The 24,776-nt window shown below is 36.5% G+C and overlaps 1 protein-coding gene across 6 annotated transcripts in view; it reads right to left on the reverse strand.

Annotated features, from left to right (window-relative positions):
• The window catches only part of DGKB (diacylglycerol kinase beta), a 327,466-nt gene that overhangs the window by 60,528 nt on the left and 242,162 nt on the right, over positions 1-24,776 (reverse strand). For all 6 annotated transcript variants that reach the window (XM_075495543.1, XM_075495545.1, XM_075495547.1 and 3 more), the window contains 2 exons: positions 22,039-22,129; positions 16,248-16,443 (listed from right to left, as the gene is read on the reverse strand). In XM_075495543.1, coding sequence (XP_075351658.1) covers positions 16,248-16,443; positions 22,039-22,129 — 287 coding nt within the window. The remainder of the gene's footprint in view (positions 1-16,247; positions 16,444-22,038; positions 22,130-24,776) is intronic.

A 24,776-nucleotide genomic window follows, 5' to 3' on the forward strand; every position in this document is an offset into this window, starting at 1 on the left:
TGATGTCAAATTTTCATACTTAGAGTATGTCTGAGGTAGGAAGAACATATCTGAAGAAAGAAAGACCAGCAAAGTTCTGTGTATCACACAGACCTCAGCAACCAGCCTCAGCAGCTCAGAGCAGAGGGTCAACAGAAGCTGTTTTAGACTCCCTTCCCAAGGAGTTTTAGTGGGGCCAAAGAGAGATGCCCAGGCAAGAAAGCTTTGTCAGTCATTCATCTGCATTCTCTTTTCTCTGTAAGGATAATTTAAAGTATGAGGGGAGTAAAGTGTAAGAAATGTAACTGCAGTTCCTTCTAGTTGGGATAAAATATTTGAGATTTTCATATGTTGTACTGCAATCTTTTTTGTTCGTTTGTTTTTACTAAACTGACTTTTTCATATATACAAGAACCTTAACTCTAAGACAACCGTGTAGCAACACAATGAAATGCTTTAGTAGGGGTCACCATCCAACACAGTAATCAGCAGATGACCTTAATTTCTAACACTATAAATACATATCTTTTTAAATGAATATCACAGCAAGCAATGTTAGATTTGATGTTCAGTGTTATTTCCTTCAAGAAGGAGAAATTATTTCATAGAGGTCTCAACAAAGTGAGCTCTTCATTCTTTATATTCAAATAATTATTTTGATACAATGTAAGCAGAAAATTCATATACTTGAAAACCCCAAAAGGACAAAGTAATTTTTTTAAAAAATATACATTGCAGGTACATATCATGATTTCCTCTCTCTCCAGTGGGCTTCTGTAACCTAGAAATTTTTCCTCTACTTTTTATGTTAATATTAGTTTGACTCTTACTTTAAAATACAAGCTACATTTTAAAATACAAGTTACTGCAAAGTAATATAGCAGTATGCTGTCTTACTTTGTTAGTATTTACACTCAGATAGAGCTTAGGTACTCAACAGACAAAGTTTTACAAACCTGGACACATATATAAACAGAGTGACTACATCACAGTGATATTTGAACTAAGTCTTTGTGCCTCACTACAGAAAAGGGCCTGTAGGCTGCAAATATTTAAAAATAAGCATTATATATATATCCTCATGAATTGATATCTAAATAACTAGCTCTATATATTTTGATAATTGAGTTGCAATTTTATAGCTGAAAAGCATTGTCAGTATATTCATATACTAACCATACAGATTTTCACCTGTAGAAAACGATAGTTTCATAAATTGTTTCAGACAGAGCTAGATTAATCAACTCCATCACCCCCAAATTAATTATACAGCAATTATTTTCTGATGTTTTAAATGTCTTCTGATTACGTCTTACTCAGTAATTCTCAAAGTGTCTACATCTTAATATGATTTCCGATGTTATAACAAAAATTGCTGATTGTTTCTTACTAACATTACTTCTTCATGCTCTAAAGACTTAATCATCCATTTTATCAGTTCTTAGGTAATGGTTCTAAACATCCCCAAACTGGCAAAGAATATTTTTAACTGAATAAATTTAAAAACTTGAGTCACGAATAGTTTTTTTCCACACAGCCTAGAGAAAATAGCCACCTATGAGAAACTTTTGACTATCTGTAGAAGGTCATCTAAATATGAGGCCATTTGCACTTCAGGAAGGTTATTACCATTATTTTTACAGGTCTGTAAGCCTTTTGGGATGCAGAGGTCCTAAACTTTCAACCACTTTCTCAGAAGAAAATAAAACTGAAATCAAAAGAAACATGAAGTAGGAGGTCAAAAAGGAGAAACAGAAAGACTTTAGAAGGAAAATTATATTCTCAAGTATACCTAGAGTCCAGATAAATGGAGGGGAGGCTTTCTAGAAGATACTATTGGTTTAGGAACACACCTAAGTTCAATTGGCTTTAACTGGATTTAAATGCAAACTTGCAATTCAACTTGTGCCTCCACATTGACCATCAACGGGTTAACCAGGTCTGTAAGAGAACTGATGAGCATACTGGGACTCCACCTGAAGCAGCCAAAAAGGATTGTTTATAAACTTGAGACAAAATGAAAAGGCAGGGAACATTGATCAGAAAAAGCAATGAGAGGATCAATTCCAGTGCACTATTTGCCAGTCGGGGTGACAGTTCCTCTGTGGTTTCCCATGACAGTGCCGATTTTGCACACGGGTGGGTATTCCGAGGCCCTTTCCAGAAGGCAAGTCCCCAGGAGAGAACTCTTATTTCTGAGAGAGCAGTAGGAGCCTCTGGGATAAGACTGTTGGGTCAGCTAAGTCTATGATCAAGTGAATAAGAAAGATGAAAATAAAACAAATTACATACTGACTGCCTGAATTAGGGTCACATATACACGCAGTATTAAATTGGACTTCTTAACCTTGCATTCAAGAACCAAACCCTTAGATTTTAGCAAATGAACTTTAGATCATAAATTCTTAGACTCTTTAGAGTGTAAGTTCTAGACAAGCCCTTGAGCAACCTGATCTAATTAGACCTGCTTTGAGCAGAGAGGGTTGGTCTAGATGACCTTTAGAGGTCCCTTCCAACCTGAATTATCCTTTGGTTCTGTGATTCTTCAAGCAGGAAACGTCCATTTGATCTGTGTTTATAAAGCGTCTAGTGTCCGAGACCTTTGGGTGTTACCACGGAACAAATAAATAATAATCACTAACTGCCAATTTGTTCATACGGTTCATATAAAGTAATACAAGGAATGGTTTGGTCAGCCTCAGATTATTTATTGGGTTCTAAAAAGGCTATCTTTTTTTAAGCATAAAAGTTCTTTTCCTGTATTCAATAGTATATTAGACCCACCCCCAAAAAAAAAGGTACACAGACATCATCTGTGATTTATTACAAATCCATGGCTGCTCTAGTCCATATTTTAAAGAAAGTTTCTTACTGGTTGGCAGCTGAAGCCACCGAAAAACATAAGCAAGCCTTTCTGATAAGATGAAGTTATGTAACTAGTAACCAGAGCCTTCATTATAAAGTAATGCACACAGAAGGTATTTACAAGTTCCATTGAGGATGCGCAAACCAGAAAAAGAAAATTCAGCTCAAACCCATAATTTTACCATCTCTGCAGTGCTAACAACTATTAAAAGTTATTGTAAGTGTGAAGACATTTGTCTGAATACTGGTAAGGAGGATGATGGGACAACTCCTGAGCCTTGCACAATGGACCTTTAAAATTGTTCAGTCAGCCTCTTGCAGATTTCTGCAGCATGGAACGCATTGCCAAGGGGACGACAAAGCCAACACAGTAGCTTTAAGCTGTGCCTTCTCACTATCAGGGAAAGAAACACAGCCAGAAAATGTATTGCCTGCAGGAACCACCCACTGGGGCTATAGATAGGTAGCACAATTTAGTGCTATCAGAAATCACAACATATACAATAAATGGCAAAATCTGTACCTACTTGGATTTTACAATTAAGTATATACCTCTGCTTTACTGCTATTTTTCTTATGTCCAATTTCAAGGACTTCCGATGATAATAAAAACCCTCCCACTGACACGTATGAAAGATAAGCAGTGTGTTTGTAACCCTGTTGCCTGGAAATAGTAGGTCCAGAAATAGTTGGCGCTAAACTTTAAATAAAATTACAGAACTCTTTCAGCCTTTCTACTCGCACTGTGTAAATGCGAAAGTATTGTAAATCTTGTTGACAGTTATTGCCATATCTATTGGCACACAGTCAGCAGCAGTTTGAAAAGTGTTGTGCAGCATAGCTAGTGCCCATTACCTGTCTCCCTATATTATCTTACAATTTATTTTCACCCCAGCAGGCAGCACCTCACAATGCCATTAATTTGTTGGGCAGCTCCTACTTTCCAATACAACCTACTTTACAATGTGCTCTTATAAACAACCTGGTGGTTTACTGGCAATGCTTAACAGTGTCAGGAGGGAGGCTACGATTTAAAGGCAGCAGGTAAAAATAGAGCAGGTCACGGAGATGACGTGGTCCGACTGAACCTCCCCTCCTTTAATTTGACTTATCATCAGCACAAGTGCACAAAATCAACAGACTTACACTTGGTTTCCGTAAATATGTGATTGAAACAATGCTACTACCAAACTGTGCTTTTTGTTGGTGTGGTTGGACACGTGCTTTTGGTACACAGTATTCTTATAATAGTAGATTTGCTAGCAGATCACGGGTGCTTATACGAAGAAAACAAGTGGAGAAGGAGGGGGGAAAAAAAAAAAATCTTTAAATTGACTATAACAGCAAGTATGAAAAAAAAACCCACAACCCAACTCTCTCCTTGCAGAGTAATTAGGCACTAGTAAAATACTTGCATGATTCCAATATATATTTATAGCTACACATATTAGAATGCTTTGGTTAACACAAGTCTTTGCAGAGCGAGAGGGAAAAAAAACCCAGGAGAACAAATTCAGCTTTTTTAATACAACAGACTGAACCTGACATTTTTACTTTAATATAAGCTTCTTTTTCTGCATCTCTCTTTCTGTCTCATACACAAACACTAATTTTCTTCTGTAAATTCCACTTCTACCTCTAGTGAGTAAAGCAAGTGTATAGACACTCAACCTGTGGTTTTACTGGGTTCTTCATATCACCAATATTTTTAGAGTATTTTACTTATTTTTTTATTAGTAATACTAATGTGTACATTAACTGAAGCTGTCTCTCCTGTTGTTACTCAAAATCAAATTGCTGTCAATCCGACACCTTTTGCAAACACTCAAGGAACTTGAAATTTTCTATTAACAAGTAATAGAAAACTAGAATGGATCAGAGGAGATGATTATGTGTTACAGCAGCCAAAAATGATCTGCTAGGCTATTCTGTTTTTATTTCTGTATCTTTAATCTAAAGATTCAGGCACCTGGGGCAGGGTTAAGTGAGCAAACAATCTGAGTAATACGCTATCAGACATTCCTAGGGAATACTTGTCTGCCATTAAACAAATTGAATATTGCAGAATGGTTATTGCAGCTTTTTGTACAAAGGTCACAATATAAAAACATATGTTTGGCATCAGAAAATATTACTGTAAATCTAAACCATATATGCACATATCAAGTCACATTTAGGATTTGGGGGGGTGGGTGGCAATCACCCACAACATTCATGTGTAAAGAGAGCCTGAAGGGGTTAAAACTGTCTCAGTCTTAAATTCATCCAACCTTTCTACTTCATTTTTTATCTTTTTCCATGTGCTTGCAATGTTTTCTAATAGTAGGCCAATTGCTTAACTCACATAGGAATCTAAATTACAATAATCATATGCATTCCTTTTCCCAAGAAAGGAAACACCTGTTGTAGTTAGTTAATTGCTGACTTTTTGTAAGCTTTTGGAAGAAAAGTAACATTTACAAATAATTTATATCTGAAAAACTTCAGAAGCAGAGAAAAACATGAATTATAAAACTGGTACGAAACTCAAAAACTATGTTGAGACAGTAACAGATGTTTTCATTTTGTTAATTAAAGCAAACTCTGTATCAAAGTACCATAATAGGATATGGTTATTTTATAACTAAGATGGGGCTACTTTCTGTTCTCAGATGGGTTTAACACTTCTGCAATAATTGTTACTGATGCCATATAGCAGTAGGAAATAAAAATTAAGCCCTACAAAAATATGAGAATGTATGCTTCTGTTAAAAAAAAAAGTTATGTAAGTATGTGTACATAAACCAATATACAATGTACATGACATATCCAACAAGGAATTTTTTTTAATTTATTCACTTGTTTGTTATGGAATTCTTGCTGAAGTAGAGGAAAAGGCATGTAGTTATGTGACTACAAAACCCAAAATGTCGATTAAACATATCCGTTTTTTAAATATACACACACACACTCACTTTTTTTTTTTATCTGAAACTTGTTCATTTTTTCTCATCCACATTTTGATATATATAAAATGTGAAATTCTGCCCTAAACTGTGGTACTTTATTATTCATTTGTCTAAATCTGATAATTGCAGTGGAATTACCCCAAAAAGGAGTTACGTCCTGTGCTAATGCTCTTGTACAAATATCCACATGTGATGCGTGGCACAGTAAATTTTAAGTAACAACTACTCATCTGCTACATTAGCAAACTCCCAGTTCTAGACTGACCACACCATACTGTTGCCACTATGCTGGATGAGCTGCTGAAACATGGTAGCAAAGTCATAGTCAGAGCAAAGACTCAAGGAAAAAGTTCAGGAAAGGCAAACTTTAGCTTCTCCCATCATGCACAAAAGAGCTAACTATTATAGAGCTTTACATCCTGCAAGGTGTATGTTCAAGTGAAAGTCAAGTCTTTACACAGATAAATACCAGCAAAGCTGTTGTGTTCAGCACTAGAAATTGGGGGGGTGGGGAGGGTGGGGAGGCACCGAATGCTATAAGTAAAATAGTGCTTGTTACTAATTCTGCAGCGAGTAGGGGGAAAAAAAAAATCAAAATCTTTGGATATTCTATTCACATCCCTTATCATTTACCACGTCTTAACTAATGGCTGTCATACAGGTAAGTACTCATTTACCTGGGTTAATAAGGTTCAAGGCTCATGAAGGGCTCCCAGCAAAGCAGAGTTAAGCACTGGGAGTACTGTGGAACAGGTCATAAGAGCCGTCTGCAGACACCTGTGTTGAGGAATGCCATAGGACCTGCACAAGGTGTACATAAGTGCATATCCCTTGTTCCAGGCCAGACAGACCCAGGCTAAATTTACCTCGAACACTGTAGAGGAGCCTGAGCTGCTCTAAGGAGCTGCCTGAATACGAGAAGCTTAGCCACATCAGCAAGGTGATGTTTCCACTGTTCAGCAGCCAAAGCGAGTCCCAGCAGAATACTGCATTGACGCTGCTGGCACAGAACTTGGTTTGATTATTTGCATGCTACATTGTAGGTGTACCTAAAACAATACTTTTTGCTTGCTACTTAACGTGCCATCCCTCCCACCCTCACCTTGTTCTCTGTACAAACCAATTTACTGGGGCTTTTTTTATACACTAGTTGGAGTTAATTTCACCTACTGCATTTAATGTCATAGGAGTTATACATGTAAATCCCTGTACTTAGAGATAAGATAGTCCTTTATGCCATTTTAATCAATCTTTGTCATGGGTATGTTACTTAATAGCTCTGTCTTCCTATAGAAAATGAGCAACTTAAGGGAAATGAAACTTTTCAAAGATACATTTTCCTTCTGGCAGTCTGTGAAATACACCATAATTATCCTCTTTCGATGAATAACGTTTGAAAGAAAATGAACATTCTGTGCACTAAAAGGTATATAATACAATGACAATCTCAACTGCCTTGTAAATAAAAGGAAATTGTTTTTCTACTATGATCTATATTGCACAGAAACATATATACATGCTTTATAAATATAAAACCAAATCAGACTATCAAGCCATTTTTCAAGGTCCTACTACCTCCTAATAACAATAAAATCAGTATTTCACAGCAACAAGGAATTGTATTTATATTTCTAAAAGATTCAAACTGTGTTATGAATTATGGACTGCATCCCCCAGGCTGATGGGCCTACCTGTATGAATAAGGCTCCTGCTGAACAGAGCACCTCTTGAGGAATAAAGGTATCTAGAGGAAAAGAGGGCACCCTAAGGATTTGCTGTGATGGAGGGGCACGCAAACAAGGGGAAAAGGCTTTTTTAATACCATAATCAAATCATGACTGTCCAGCCCACATTCTCTTACTACGAAAACTGCGCTATCTTTAACAGCTTGGTAAAATGAACGTTTGCCTTTCAGATCTTACAAACTAATAGGTGCAACGCACAATTTAACTAAGTGGCTAGGACAAAGTACCATTTACCTCGGTCATTCCAGTGAATGTGCACATGCAGTGAAAATAAGGAGCTAAAGGCACACAATCTTCAGGAGCTAATACAGGACAAAGGCATTTGAATATCAACCCATCCCTCGTAAAGTCATGCAACATCTAGGTTCTGAATTAGGAAAATTACTAGTGCCATCGCGTTGTCATGTTGAGTACCTCAGCGCCTTTCTCACCTCTACACCGTGTCTAAACTCACAACCCATTGCTTAAAGTAAAAGAAAAGAAGTGGGAATTTGTTAATGTGGAAAAACTGTGACATCCATTTCTTCCTCCCTTCCCCACCCCGAAATCACTGCTTCCACAGAAGTTAGATACTGCTGATTAGTGGTAACACATCACAGCATGAAGCACGCTGCCCCACAGCTTCTAGAGGAATGACCAAAACCTGGGAACTACTCTCTCAATCAGTAGGAGGAACTTCTCTGTTGCACCCTGCCTTAGGCAGGTTCTGGATTTGCAGGAACAGGTGCTTCCACAGGGGCAAATTGGCAAGGGTTCCTCACCCTCGTTGAATTTGCAACCTCACCAAAGCCAGAGATCAACACCTCGCACACTGATGAGCTACACCACGCAGCTGCTCTTGGTGAGACAGCAGGTCCCACTGCCTATTGAGTTCTTGCTCGAGACACGGAGCAAAATGCCCGGTGCAGTGGCCAATTACTGCTGTTCAGCAGACAGAAGAGGCAATGCACAATGGCCGAGTGCTGCAACACAAATGCACACAAAGGAAACGGGATATTCACCATACCATGAAGATTTTTAAAAGGTAACAAAATAATGCAGTCCAAACTAAAGAGTGGGCAGTATGTAGCACCGCTGAATGCTACTCTACTTCCCAACACTGCCTATACTATAATCCCCCAAAGAGGTGTTCCCCTGCTCGAGTCCCCAGCCCCTGGAAGCTATATATACTCCAAGCAGGGTTTGCACACACTGGAAAGACAGATATTCTTCCATGGTCCTTTCTGCTCAGTAGATTAGTGACTACAGCGTTCATGAAAGACGTGGGACACAGCAGCAGCAGATCCATAGAAGAGAGAATGGTTCAGCTCAACAAGGCTTATCTGGCAGAGTGGTACCTGGTTCCCATTCCTACTCCAAGGACTGTTCAAGTATTTAATGAGCTCTTGCCTCATGCAGCACATACAGAAATTCATCTCACCACCTAGTCAGCTCGAAGTGAGGCGTCTAAGCCGGCCTACTACTTATGCTCCACTTACAATACATGGAGACAGAGTCACCTCCAGTGAGCATTTTATTCTAGCCTAGCTTAGACCCTTATTTGAGCATGGGACAAACGCTTTTCTTGAGGTGACTCTATCTACTGGTTATAGAGTTGATTTTTAGACACTAAAGTTAATAGCACCCTAACTTTGACAGTCCTCACAAGAATTTGATTTACTATAAACAACACACACTCGCATAACTGTAACAAGAAATTCTCCACAGAAATATGTGAAGTTTAGGTTAAAGCTTCAATTTATGCTTTAGGATGTTTAGAATATGCTTAGACAGGAAAAAAAAAAATGCCTGAATAAATTTAGGATTTTTTTTCTAATGTTTAAACTTTGAAGAAGTATCTGGATTAGAAGGGTTAACTTTGCTATTTATTTAGGGGATTTCTCTGCCTTCCTAGTTTCAGTCAAGGACAGAAAATAAAGTACCAAAACCCATGAAAAATGCTGCTATTTTCAGAGCAATTAAACAAAATTTAGGAAATAAATGAAAATTTCATACAAGGATAATTTTGTGTTATTTGCCAAGTAAAGAAATTCAGGTATACAACTAAATGAAGTAGATCTGTGAGGCAAACATTCAAAGCATTTTAGATTCATGTAACACGATAACTCATCATGTGTATGTTTCCTAAATTTACATCCTAGAAATAAGTTCCACATGGGTTTTATAGTAGTTTACATTGAAATAATACTGGACTCTTCTCCTGAACTTCATACACTTAATGCTTTAACCCTATACATATATCATCACTGTTTAGTCCTATTTAATTAGGCAGACAAGGATGCATATGGATCCTCCTTCCTTTTTACCTTTTTTGGGAACTGAGACACACTACCTGCCATAACCCTTTTAAATGTAACTTATTTTACTACTTAAGGAAACTTGGTTTCTTCTTTTTTCTGATCTGTATTAGACAAGGTGCAGCTCTTCTTGGGTTGCTTCCATTAGGAAAAGAACACCAATGTTAGATTTTCATTCTTCGCACTTCTTCCTTACCATTACAGACAAAAGATCTTTTTCCTTAAATGTAGAAGACTTGAACAGAAGGCAGTCTCTTTGCTTATCTAACAGTTTTATCGTCAGAATTTGGCTGAGAAAGCTGTCTTTCTCTTCACTTTCTCTAAGAAATGCATCAACAGATTTTCTATTTCTGTGTTGGATGCTTCCTCTTTTCCCAGGTTCACTGTTATTTTTCTGTTATTTTTCACAGAAATATAAACCTTTATGTATATTACCCAGCAAGGTATTTCCAACGTATATGCCCTGCTTGTATCTTTGTTTTGGATAGAGACATATACTTCTGTTTGTGTAGAGACTTCCTGCAAAAGGACCATAAATGGTTTGCAAGCTGTCTCAAATGCAAGAAGGTCTTTATACAACCCTGTTATTTATTCTAGTGAGTTTGAGCCTAGCTCAGAACAGTGTGTAATTATTATTTCCTTTGAAGTTTAACTGATTTAGTTACTGGTTTTCATTAGTTAGACATATTTCTGCTTCCTTGAATTCTGAATACCAAATGTATTACCTCAAGTTCTTAAACAGATATCATGATCAACTTAATTTACCTTTTTCTTTCTTTCTTTCTCTAAAGTAACACAAATAACCTACAACACTGATTACTAAAATTGGTAAAACTTGATTATATCACTACTATTTGCTTTCATCAAACTATATACGTATGTGCACAAAAATACCTAGTTAGGATTGTCGAGGCAGCAATTAAATGATTTTACTTAGCTACTCTGTCTAAACAACATTGTTTCTATAAGTTGAATATCTTAACATAGACCAGCTATGAAATAGCTATAATTAGTTATTTTTCTCTGTGGTAATGTGTTAATGGCTATGTTGCCCAAAACTGTCTAAACAAGATACATAATAAGGGCGATTACCTTATCTAGACATTACATTATCCATAGCATTTAGTAAAAATATTATTATAGAGAGTTCATTATACATGCCTTGTATCATGTCATAAATAACCTAAAGTCTACCAATACTGAATATACACTGTGTATATTCAATGTATATAGTATATGTACTGTGTATATAGAACACAGTTTCTAACTTTTTCAACTTATGAAATTAATCCATATTTAGACATCTCAAAATTCATAATGTGTCAAAATTTTAAATTTAGAGAATTATAAACAGCAAGGACAAGTCACCTGACCAGAGTGTAGTTTATGAAAACCCTCCATAAATTAAATTAGTCTGCTAGCCCACAAAGTTTATAAGTTGTTTAGAGAACTCTTGTCAGGAATCTCCTGGCTATAGGGAAGCTTGGAATGAGATTCTGCCCCTCCCCTGTAGAGTGGAATTTGATACCTAATAAGAAAGGTATTTTCTCCTCTCTTACTATGTATAGATATTTTGAAGTGTTTTAAGGCCTTCACAGTCTCTGCATGTCCCCTACTTCTAACTGTAGTGAACTGTCTGTATACGCATTATTCTATTTCCAAAACTTCTGCATTTCCATTCAGAAAGTCATAATGCAGTTATTATCAGAGATTTCCACATGGAGTTATTGAATCGTATTGGTAAGCTTGGTTTATGCCTAGGTGCCGTGATATGAATGCACACTGCCTTGAATTAGTCTAGTAGTCTGGCACGCTGCTGAGTAATAGCGCACTGCAGCTCTTCACAAACTGCGCAGATCAACTTGATAAATACTTGGTTAAGTATCAGTGTGCCTGGTGATGTAAAAAATAAATAGGAAGAAAGTATCGCACTGAAATATTTACAGTCTGAAGGCTTCACCAATTAATAGTTCATAGATATTGTCTTCAGGAATGAGTCCATTGAGGTGACTGGAACTACTCGTGCAAAAACAAGTTACGTATATGTTTGCAATAAAGTCTTAAGAGACTTTAAACTTTAAAAGAGATTCCATTTCAGGACAGAGCTCTAACTGAACTTCAGCAATGAAAGCAAATCAAAGCATAACAACATCCACCCCAAAGGAATCCTACTCCGCTCAGCACAAAGTTTACCAGAGAGATTTTCAAAAGAATTATTTCCTTTTTGTCACAAAAGGTTTGAAAGTTTTACTTAGTATCTCTGTGAGAAAGAAAATTTTGCTGTTTAACACAACATAAGTGGTATATATTTCATGTAAGATATGTTGTCATGATTCAACTTATGTTTTGGATGTAATTTCCAAACAAGTAGCTCAGTTATTTACATTTACGTTTCTCAACTCATACTTTAGTTTCTATGCAGTATGTTCATCTTTTTAAAGCACTGATTTTTGGCATTTATCAGTATCTGTGTATATCCAAACAAAAATCCTCTCCAAATAATGTTCAAGGATAGTTCACAGTTACATCTACATTCTGTAGAATTTAGTTACATTCTAAATTCTAAATTCAAAAAAAATTGATTGTGGATAGCTATATCATAGATATAGATGAAGATTGCTACCTACAAGAAGATTTTAAAACAAAACAACAAATGGAAACATTGCAAGTGTCAGATTAATAAAGTCAAAATACTAATTAAATCAGCTACTTTCATGAATTGTCACATATATCTGTAGTTGTATTCTTTCCTAATGCATTGATTTTATACAATAGAAATTATAATGATAAATTAAAATGAAATTAAATTAGAAAAAAAAAATCTGATTTTTACCCTAATAACATTTGTTGAAAGACCCTCTATACTTCTGCACAGGAGCTGAAATTAAAACTGTAGTATTTTTTTCCATTAATAAAGAATAGGATAATATTTAGCACATTACAGCTAAATAAGGTTTTCTTTCCAATGAGTTCTAAGTTAATCAGACAAATATATTTTCATATATGTTTTATATGAAAATATCAAAGCCAGTTACTAGTTAGATAGAAATATATGATACACACAGACACACATAGCTATATGCTGTCAGTGCCAAATTTTGCTCTTTAGCGGACGCACAACTCCTAGTGAGATAAGCAGGGAGTGTATTTAAATAGGGCACATGTTAAATTGCTACATTTCAAGATATTGTTTTTCAGACTATGTGGATATAATCAGATTGTTTTCCAAGCAGGTGTCCATTTGATTACTTAAAGTCCAAATTGTGATCTGGCTATTGAGTATGCAGAGGTGGATAATGGGAAGGGCAAAGAAAATACAAGCCTTTTTGCATCGACAGGTGACAACAGTAAATAGAAAAAAAAAAAAAAGAGGGGAGTAAATTCAGAGGAATATACCTTCTCTGAATTGTACAGATATATAAGAAAGAAAAAGGATTTGGCAGAACTTTGAGCCTTTTTCCTGCAGTGATGATCATGTTGCACGTACATGTCTCGTGTTCGGTGATACACACGAGAGCAGCGGGAGGACAGCGGCAGGACCTCACAGAGGTTTCTTCTTTGGAAGTTCTCAAAGTCCTGCCAGGGCTGTTCCAAGAGGAGCAACGCAACACGCTCAGGGGCAACAAACTACCCAGAGCGAGGAGACAGCTTTCACTAGTCCATGCAAGTATCCCATTTAAGGGCTCAGCCTTTGAATACTAAACTTCAATTCATGTATTTATGGTCAAGTTATAAAACCATAAAAGCAGAAAGACAACAAGAATACAGATTGATATACGCTTATAAAAACCACAGTTGCACTGCAATTGAAAAAGACTAAAACTAAACATGCATGCCACTCAGAGGTCCCATGAGGAGTAGATATAAAAAAAAAAAAAAAAAAAAGGAAAAAACCAAAACCCAACACCAAAAGCTGATATATATATATATGCATATGAAAACACGAGGATGTTTGATTACTGTCTCCTAGAAAGTGCAGTGTTTAGTTGTCAAGTGATTAGGTGCTTTATTTGGACATAAAGTGAACTGAAGGGATATTTATTCAGAATAGGTAAATAAACAAATAGATGTTAACAAGGAGGTATGTATTTACCATGGTTCTCAATACAGCAATACCTATTTCTGCACTGGGCGTTAACAGTTTGTAAAATGTTTTCTTCAAACTAAAAAGTACAATCCAAATGTACTTAAGAAAACAATCAGCTAGACAATATAGGGCTCTCGGATATGCTTGTACAAAGCTAGTGAAGGAATCATAGTGCTTTAGACGTGACAGGCAGTCAGTTATTTCTGCAGTGGGTAGATTTAGATTTATCAAAACTATTTGAGAAGCCTAGACATAAAATTGATTTAATTCCATTATTAAGCAATAATCTTGAATACCGAGATGAAGAAGCACACTCTAACCTGAGAGCCTATCTTAGCTAGCAAAATTAAGTGACTGTTCTTTGTGGTATAAAATAGGAGTGGATATATACAGCAAATCAGTTGGTTCTCAAATGTTCACACCATGTTCATTTTAGAGTTTTACTTTAAGTTGTTTTAACCTGGTTGCATGGACTGAACACACATTTCCAGTCAGAGCATGTGCCCCCTTCCATTTAAAAGGAATCCAGTTTGCATGCTCAAGACTGCTCAATGTTATAAACTGAAATGCAATAAACATGGACAACTGGGAAATCCAAGAAGCGTACTCCTTTTAAGCACTAAAACGCTACTGTAGATGCAACCAATAATACTATCCATGTACTCAGTGACGAGATAGAGGTGCTCTAGCTTATGATATTGAGAAATCAATCTCTGCTTTGAAATTGCCTTTTGATTGAAGCTACTTCCATCCACAGTGCATATAAAGTGATTAGAAACTAAGTCATGAGACTAGTTTTTCTAAAGTAAGGTGCTTAATGTCTGCATTATGAACACTTCAACAGATAATGTAGGATCTTCTGTTCAATCTTTAATATTTTTATTATTATTTTATTTTTTCCTGTCCAGAAAAGTGGAAATGGAATCTAATACACCAAAAATAATCAGTAGTTTGAAATTGCTGTTAGGTATGTATCAAATACGTACATAACTTCAATAGTTAAAGAGATTATAACATTTTGTTTCACTACTGTCAAAAGGGTGAAATGTCCTGTCTCCCTATGTTCAGAAGCAACACAAAAGGAAAAAATTTTGGTGAGTGCATTACCCAATAGCCTGCCTCCATCTCTTGAACATCAGGACATAATACAGAAACTGTAGTGTACGCAGAAGCTTAGCAACTTATAAGACTTCAGCTGACAGAGTGTATTGGCAAGTTACTTTGAGATACTGTGAACATATGTCAAATTGCTAACACACAGAAACTTTGAGTCCTAGTACCTATTGCAACCTCCAAGCCATAGAAAACTATTTTATTCCTAAACTTTTGTCATCCAGATAAGTTAGGTGGATTAAAACTACAACACATATTAATTAAGATATAACCAGTGACTTAAAAATTACTGCTGATGAAATGTAAAAAATAGGATATCCAAAACTAGAAAAAGGATCACAATAACATCAGACAGTTGAAGTCCTGGTCTTTATTCAGTCTGAATAAGGAGGAGAATCAGAAAGATACTCTGAAGCAGGAGATACTCTTCTCCACAGGATAAAAAGAGGAGAAAAAAAAAAGTTTTAAAAGTCTGGTCTTTTCATCCCTTGGTGTGGACAGAATGATGTTTTATGATCACTAGAACTTGTGATCTGCAGTGATGCATTACAATACATAGTATTCAGATTCTACAAAGTAGAATAGAGAGTACTATTTACTGTAGGTTTTGTCAAAAGTTATGATTAATAATAAAATTTATGGAGCAAATGCGTCTAATCATCAGGAAAGTATATGAGCCCTGAAAGGACGGATCACGCCCATGCAAGCAACCTACAGCATATGCATTCAAGGATTGCATACGGTATCACAGTATAGTAACATAAAATGCATAGACAGCTTGCTCTTGCTACTCTGAAGTAATTTTCCACAGCCTCTGGACAAAGTTTGTTGGAAACAGGGCATGATTATCCCCAAGTTTTATGCACACTGGCATTGAGAAGCATTATAAATGCTCGGTAAGCATTTTCCGACTCCAAAAACTCCAGGTGCTTCTAGACTGAATATCGCAGTAGCAAACAGTGCCACATGGTGTGCTTAGTCTGCTATACAGGTAACACCCGAGGCAGGTTTGCAAGTATATAGACTCTAATTGTCAGCACGTCTTTGTTTATGCCTTTGCTCCAGTGCTTCCCATCAGAAAAGCTAAATGCACAAGAAAAGAAATAGCTAAGAACTGTCCATCCTTCTTCTTGACAAGAGGCAATACAAGGGCAATTATACAACTGAGTTGACTGTACAGACCCAGATAGCCTATATTACTCTGTAAGCTTACCTTGGCATACAAACTTCAATTCCTTGGCATCTGTGACAGTGGTTCTTTTATCTGACCTCTTCTTTTCCGTCCGACGGTGGCTACGTCTTTTCTTTGTCTCTCCCCAAAGATTCGATCCACCATGCATGCTTGGGATGTTCAGAATGGCAATTCCTTCCAGAGAAATATTGGTTAAGTCTAGCTGAATTCCATCACACTGATTAGCAAGGAGAAAAAAGGAAAGGGGAAAAAAAAAAGAGAGAGAGAAAGCAGTAAGAGAGAAAGAAAAATCAGAATGATCTACCTATCAGATATTTTTCTTCAACAGTTCATCATTCTTAACACTGGTTTATTCAATGTTTACACCTAAGATATATACTTATATCTGGAAAGGAGATATGAGACAGGAACAGATCCTCATTCAGAAGGCAAAACAAGATTCCTATTCAGCTCTTGATTGCTTAAGTGTGGGACCATTTGGTGGAGTCTTGTTGTTATCTGATACCTATTCATTGACCCAAGTGAAATATATTTGTAGCTTCACTACAGCTATTAGCTATACTACAAAAATTTCTATAGCAATAACTGGAGTTTTTTTGTTGCCTGTTCCAGCTAAATTGCCTGTCTCACAATTTTGCAATGATACTTGTCATTATAACACCCTTCCGCAGGGAACTGAATATAAAAGTCCCTGCATACAGAGCATACACAGCTTCATGGAAAAGGGTCTAAGCGGGCCCCGAGAGCACAGAACACCACACCTATATTAGTTTCAATCCAAAGGCACAACTGGCACATTAGCGTAGGGCTATGCCTAACTAATTACTCCTACTAAGAGGTAAGATTAGTAAAACTGGGTACAGCAAAATGCAGATGCAGCTACAGCACTTCTTATCCCAGAGCTTCCATCAGCCAGTTCTCTGAAATATGCGCCGTAGCCAAAGGAAAACACAGGATACGGAGCTAAAGGAGAGGTGTCAGTGCTCTAAAAGCCTTCCAAGACTTACTCGACAGAAGAAATCTTACTCTGTGGGATAGTCCCTTCAATGATGGAATCATTACTGTAGGGCACCTTGTGTCACTAGCTTGTATTTCTCCTGCTTCCTACAGCAACACTGGACATTGAGGCATTTTATAGGTGTACATTCCTTTGCTAAATTTGGCTTCAAATTATATCTTATAAAGAGATCATAATTTTCACTTCTAGAAAAATGGCTCAGGGACCTTAACTTACCAGCCTGTTCAGTGACAAACTGCAGCATCTTCTCAGGTGGCAAAAGCCTACAACATTTGCAAACACAGTTCACCTGGCACACGTTGGATGAGATGTACCTAGCTCGATAGGATACACCTAGCCTTCATAGACTATAATTTACTCAGGCTAAGTCCTCCTCCCTACCCACATTGTTTTAAGATCAGGGGAAGCTCCTAACCCATATAAAACATAGCAAAATACTGAAGAACCTCCTCGGAAGACAAAAAGACCCAACTTCAGATAACTACAGTTGAACCTGCAGGTGGAAGGCAAAGCATCCAGTTCTACTTATTAATTCACTGAACCAGCCAAAGTTCCCAGGATTTATATACTTGTACCTTGGCTAGAGATAGATTAGCTTCATGCCTCACAACATAGCTAGAGTGTACAGATATCCTGGCAAGTCATACGCACCTTATAGCGTATAGCAGCATATTTTTAAAACATTAGATCCTACTCCTGCAATGTTCTGCAAGCCAGTAGGGGGTCCAGTCATGCATTTAAAACTGATTAAGGGTCTTATTTTGTAATTCCAATATACAATAATCAGGAAGAAAACTGGAAAAATAATTAACCATGCTTCAGTAATAGCCCCGTGACATCTTGCAGCTTGCTGCTCTGTGGGTCACTGGCACTTTTTCCTCTCTGCCTAAACCTTTATGACAGCTTTGAAGAAGAAAAGGAAAGTACAACTCAAAAATAACTGTGCATAATTATTTACCCTGAAACTTTCTGAGATCACAAAACAGAACTGTATTGTAATGCATACTCTACATCTTCTTAATTCTTCTAAGAAGAGTGTAAATCTGGAGAGAGAACAATTTCAACATTAAGGTTTCCATTTCATATTTGCTCTTCAAGAATTAAATATTAAACCCGTGGATTACATTCATACAGGGAAACCTTTAAAGTCAAAAGACATATCTGGATGCGAGTTGGCTGTTGTGGCAACTACTGTAATTGAAAGTGTAACTTTTTAATCACACTTTTCTTACAAGAAACAAGGCATGGCTCTTCACTGTTATTTTGGAAGCAAATTCGTGGTTCCCTCCTATATTTTATATGTATTAAATATTAAGATGATTTATTTTACTAAAAATTCTGCTCATGTGTATGCTCACTTACTGCTATACATTCTAGATAAACAGATATTAATTTCATAATTAAAAGTAATCTTGTGTAAATACCCTGCAGGCCTCAATGAATCAAACACATACTGTGTGTCAGGCCTCCCACTGTCTTCAAGTGGAATGTACTGGCTGGATAATTAGATAGTACATATTTTTTAACCTTATTTGCATGCATATTATATCTTTTGCACACTGACAAGCAGCAGTAACAACAAAAGTCAGATTACCACAGGGAATTCCCACAAAGAAGTCTTCATTCCTTATAATTTGCAGCCTAAATTAAAATAATTTGATCTTTGACAAGGATGAAATGTCAAGCAGAAGGGGGTCCTCTACAAGCCACGGCCTGTGGCTTCTGAAATCTGCCTAATTTATGTCAGTCACTTCTTAATACATATTTAAGTATTACACGAGAAAGATGATAAATATGCAATCTGACACCTTTGGTATTTCCCTGCTGTTAATTTATAAAGGTCTGGCGTCCCCCAAACTGACTGGAATTATTTAAATAAAAGAAGGATTGTGAAATAGGATGGCGCAGGGTCTGGCTTCCATTTTCACTCAATATTGAACACAGCAGGTAGTACACTAAGACAATTATTTGACTAGGCCTCAGAATCCCACAGTGACGAGGAACTTTCTGAATTAGTAAAGGAGGATTTCTTTTGTTCACACACAGACAAGAAGTTTGCACTACAGGTAGCTCTGCGTTGTCCTAACACATTCATACACTACAACAACAAAACACAGATGTGTTCTGCTCCTTTTCTTTTCTTTTAATTTTTTTCATTTCAAATAATGCAATGGTGCTGCTAAAAATAGAAGCATGCTTTTAAAATGCAGAGCATGCCTACCTAGATTAAAAATAAACACTAGCACTTCTATTTCTTTTTTGCCTTCTTTCCTGGCCTCAGTCCCTTTTCAGGCATTATCTTTTACACTTCATTCATTAAATCAAAATTTTTCAGATCATCTCGAAGTTGAGAACATATCCAGGCCTGAAAACAGACGAGACTAAGGCTTTGCTGTGTAACAAAGTGCAATATCATGAAAGACTACATGATCGTTTCAACTCCTTTCCCCCCCCATTAATACCAGGTGGTACAGCAGGCTTCCTTCTGGTCCCACAAGGCTTTTACAGTGCTGCAGGTAGGGACTATGCCAGCTCCACTTACACTGGATCTATGCCTACTCTCATTAAATACCCTTCACACACCTTTCTTGTTTTCTAAAGTGGAAATAAAGTGTAAGTGCTCTAAACTGTAAAGTCTTAAGCCTCATTTATTGACACATTATTATTAAAAATACATACTCAATTTTGCCCTGTGGTTTTTTTTTTTTTTTTCCTTTAGAACCTATGTTTATCTCCTCAACTTCTTGGATCACAATTTGGAAATAAAAACACATCTTATTCTGGATAACATAAGAATTTAGTGTCCAAACTTTGTTCAGCATCTCACACAGAAGAAAATATACAGAACATGAGACATGAATATATATCACAAAAGCCAAGCTTAATTAGGTTAGAAATCAAATATAGGGTTTGCCCACAGAACGTTTGATCGCTGTCTCCCAGCTCAGAGATACAGATCCTTAATCTTCATGGGCTTGGCTCATTTAACATTGGCTGTAGAGCAAACGCATTCTTTGTGCATTTTATCAGAAGTGAATTGTGGTAGCATACACCAAGCTCTCATTTACAGCAACATCCCCAAGCAAGGGGCAGCAGGTTAAAAATCAGATGAAAACAGTGCTACTCCCAAGTGTTTATAACATACAAACAAGAAACTTAGATACAAGCATATTGGCAAGCATTGTTCATTTAAATGTAATTTACTCATTGTAAATAAATCTGTAAATAACTACCTCCTAACACTTCTTGTGTAAACTATTTCCCCTATGATTTTTGTTCCTAATTGTAGGACTAATGACAATGACCAGGATAGATGAAGTGAATATTAACAAACATGTTTCATATACTGGCAATGTAATACTTCATTGGTAATAATAGTGTTATTGATATGAATTGGTAATAATTATACAGCTGGTATCAGCAGCATCACAAACTTGTACGCATACTTTTTTGCTTTGGGATGTGAACATTTCATCACCCTTTCAATGGTTACAGCTAGATGGTTTAAGATCATCACATCTTACAGGCTATGTAAGACTTTTGCCAGACAGAAATACTTTCTTGGGAAAGCCTGCTCTTCAATTTGTATTTAATCAAAAGGTACATTTAACTTGCAGTATATTCGAATTAAATCAGGTAAGCATTTCTTCCAATAACTAATCAAATATTTTTCAGGCTACGTGTCCTTAAACCCAAATGTGTGAAGCACTGTCTTGGGAAGCAAGTTTTTTTTTTGTTTGGTTTGTTTTTCCTGGGGTTTTTGTTTGGGGTTTTAAAAATTTTTTAATCTAACATGTGCGGAGCATGTTTCCACTTTAAAAAGTAACATAACAGCATAACAGGCAGGTCTGGCACCACAAGTCTTACAGTTTCAGTCTCAGTATTCTTTGTTACTGTTCTGCTACCAGATCCATGGTCCCTTCAGATCATTTCAGACTTTGCCTTTCAGGAGGCTTTGACCAGACTCTCATAGCTCTCACCATACTTCTCCAAGTGCCTTACGCTACTATACAAATACTCCATTGACGTGTGCGGTTTCTCATTACTATGGGAAAGGAAAAGCACCATAATCCTCTTAAGAAATGATTTCATTATTTAACTTAAATTCTCAGGTTTGTACCTTCACTCATTTCACATTTTTCATTTACTTATTGATAAATATCAGCCCCCCAAACAGTTTATGTAATGTAGCCACTTATTCTACCAGCCATCAAAGTAGCAGTGGCACATTATTTTAAATTCCTATTTTGTCTCTAACTATCCTGTGTCTTTTCAGTTAATGTTCAATGTATAATGGAAAGATGACCCCTTGTGCAGAGAGAAAAGCTATTTAATGAAGGGGAATGATTCAAAAAAATATATATTCTTTAACCTTCATTCAGGAAAGTAAGTACAATTTTAGGGAATTGAGTTTTAAAGGTTATAAAAACTTGGGACCTAGAAATAATAAGATTTTTTTTTTTTATTTTAATCCTGCAGCAGCTCTCACTCCCTCCGACAGTCTTTCATTTTTCCATCTGACCTAGCCACACTCCCTATTGATTTCTAATGTTATATTTCACCTCTTGACCTCGTCTACTGTATTAAGACTTCACTAATCATCAAACTGAACTTTGTTCCAGTGTGCAGGGCTACACTACAAATAGACACGATAAAAATAATATTTTGGAATATAGGGTCGAAAGGATGTGCACTGCTTTGCCTTGTTGGATTCAGGCAGTCTGCACCCTTGCTCCCTGCATTTCAGCCAAACTAGTGACATTTCAAGGAGAAAGGCAACAATTAGTTTCTTACTTCTATTTCTACAGATTCATGCAGCTTCTTACAGGTGGCTGAGAAAGTTTCCGAAGTGCCAAATTCAAAATACCAAAATTTGTTCTTCATTCTGAAACAAGAAAAAAAGAAAAGAAAAAAGAAAGATCTTATTCACTATCAATATCTGACAAAAGTGATCATCCTGTCTTCCGTTATAAGTAATGGCAAAGGCTTGGGAACATGTGACATCCCATTTGAAATAGATGAGCTCATAATTTTCAAAGCTTAAATGTTGGTGTCAAGTTGTATGATATCCCCTAAAGGGATAACAGGAATGTGTTGAACTGACAGGTTCAAATGTACCTTTGACTTTTCTTTTGCAGTGACTATCAGAATATTTTTTGTCACTTAACCAGTGACATGCCTCAGAAAAATGTTATCTATTTTATTTCATGTCTTACACTTACTATACGATTTCTGATTCATGGTTAAAATCTCTATCCCGCAGAGTACTAGAATGTGCAGGCAGGGCACTCCCATCATGAAGAAGAGCCAAGACAAAAGTGTAGCTTGCCTTAAGTTAGCTAAAGGTAAAGACAAAAGCTTGTTGTTCATGATGACAGATGAGAGATTCGAAGAAAATAAAAATTCCAGCTCTAACAATCTTCAGATATTTTGCAGTAGGAGAGCTGTATTACCAGGTAATTAACTCATAGACGCATTTTAAATGGGTGATGGGACCTGCATCTTCAAGTTCATTAACAGATTCTACAGAAAAATAAAACTGGATATAAATGCTAGTAAATTGCTTAGTTTATCATGACAGCAGGCAGAGATTACACTTTTTTCTTCTTAAATACATAAAGACTGCACTTCTGTTTTGCCAGATTTATTGCATACTGTTAAGTACAATCAGGACACCAGCAGTACCATTTCAAATAAGTATGTGCAGTTTTGTTTAACTCTCATGAGTAATTATTATTCTGTAACAAAACAAGAAGCTAAACTAAAAAAAAAAAAAGACACTGAATTAGAATTCATTATTCACACAGTTCATCCACTTGTGTAAACTGTCTTCTGACACACACACAGCACAGTGTGCTTGGAACTTGAAAATGACTGGGTTTGCATGAGCTAGAAGTGGAGAAGAGTGAAACACAGACACAGATGACTGTCAAACATGCCAGCAAAAGTACAAATCCTACCCTTGGTATCTATTTCAAATTACACATAAAAGTCCACTTAATGGCTCTTAAAGTCACAAAGGGAGAAGGGGCACTACACTACTGGCCATTCCCAGAAACCTGCTGGCATGCGAGCCAGCAGTTCCTGGTGCAGTACCAGAGGGGTGCAAGGATGTCCAACCTGGCAGCCTGCACGGGGTGGGGAACAGGAGAATAATAAGAGAGAGATCAACACATTTCTGAAGAAAAAGTTACAGGCATTTCCAAAGGTTTTTGCACACAAATCTGAAAATGTTTGGAAACCAGTCTTGAGAACCTGCTCCGGGATAAATGGCATATTCTCAAAAGAACTCCAACAACCAGAAGGGCTCAGACCAGATTCAGCTTCCAGACTCCAAGAGTCTGTGAGTGGAAGTGATCTGATGTACGTTCCTTCTGTACCTGCAGATTAGTTAGCACACTGACATGCTGACCTGGGATCCACTGCTCTATTTATGCGAATGTATATGAAGAAATGTAGATTCCTTTAATTTCCAAACAAGTGTGATCAAAGTACTGAATTCCTGTTGGGTCCCTTTGGCAAATCTGGATGCAGCTATTTTCCTGCTACTTTCTACACAGGGACAATGAATAATGAAACAATAAAAAAACCTGATATAAGTAGTCAGAAAAATACTTTGTCATTTCTTTTGATCCGATTATTAAGTAAGATCAACAAGCCTTTGCATCTTCTCTTTTGAGAGCCTTTTGTCTTGGTATTCAGTTATTCTTACCTCAAATGAAGCATCTTTTCTTTTTCTTTATTGGAAAGCCTGCTGTAAATTGACTTCTTAGCACTGTATATAATAAACTCTTTGACTTGCACAAAGATAAAATAGCTATATTTTACAGTCATTCAGAATATATTGTGTCAAATTCATGCATTTTGAGTTCACCAAAACAAAACCCAGCATTGCCAGTACAGTCAAGGCAACTAGAGTGCACTAGAACAAGGCAACTGGAACATTTAGATGTATAAATCAAAACCTTGTAGTATTACATGACAGAAGATTAAGTACATTTATCAGGTGAGGTTTTGATCGTAGGTGTCTTTCTTGTCATTGTAATATACCCTATAAGAGTCTATTAGGCCAAAAAATGTAGGCTTGTGAGCCTGTCCCCCTTTCCCTAGTTTACTATATCTCTGTTTTTAAGGATAGGAAGACAACCTACTTGACAGCTTTTCCAGTACAAAGATAGATGTAGATACAAATAATTTCATTCTTTTTCAGAAGGATTTACCAACTCCCTTTACCAGCCATGACATAGATTAGATTGTATGTTTTTATTCAAATGCACTATATTCTTTATTGAACAGAAAACTGTATTATAACTTTTCTTATATGTACAAAACAAAGTTAAATGTAAAGAAATCAAGACAAATTGTACTAAAATTTCCATATGCAAGACCAATCTTATTATTATAGTAAATATTCTAATTTTTCTAATAATAAAATCTCTAAATTAATTTCTTCCACTTGCATTCCTCTTTCAAACAGGTGACGCTTATCTGCTAATCAAGACAGCAGCAAATAGTAGAAAAGACCATTTAGA

This window comes from Mycteria americana, chromosome 2 (genome assembly GCF_035582795.1).
Source record: "Mycteria americana isolate JAX WOST 10 ecotype Jacksonville Zoo and Gardens chromosome 2, USCA_MyAme_1.0, whole genome shotgun sequence".
NCBI classification, from domain to species: Eukaryota; Metazoa; Chordata; class Aves; order Ciconiiformes; family Ciconiidae; genus Mycteria; species Mycteria americana.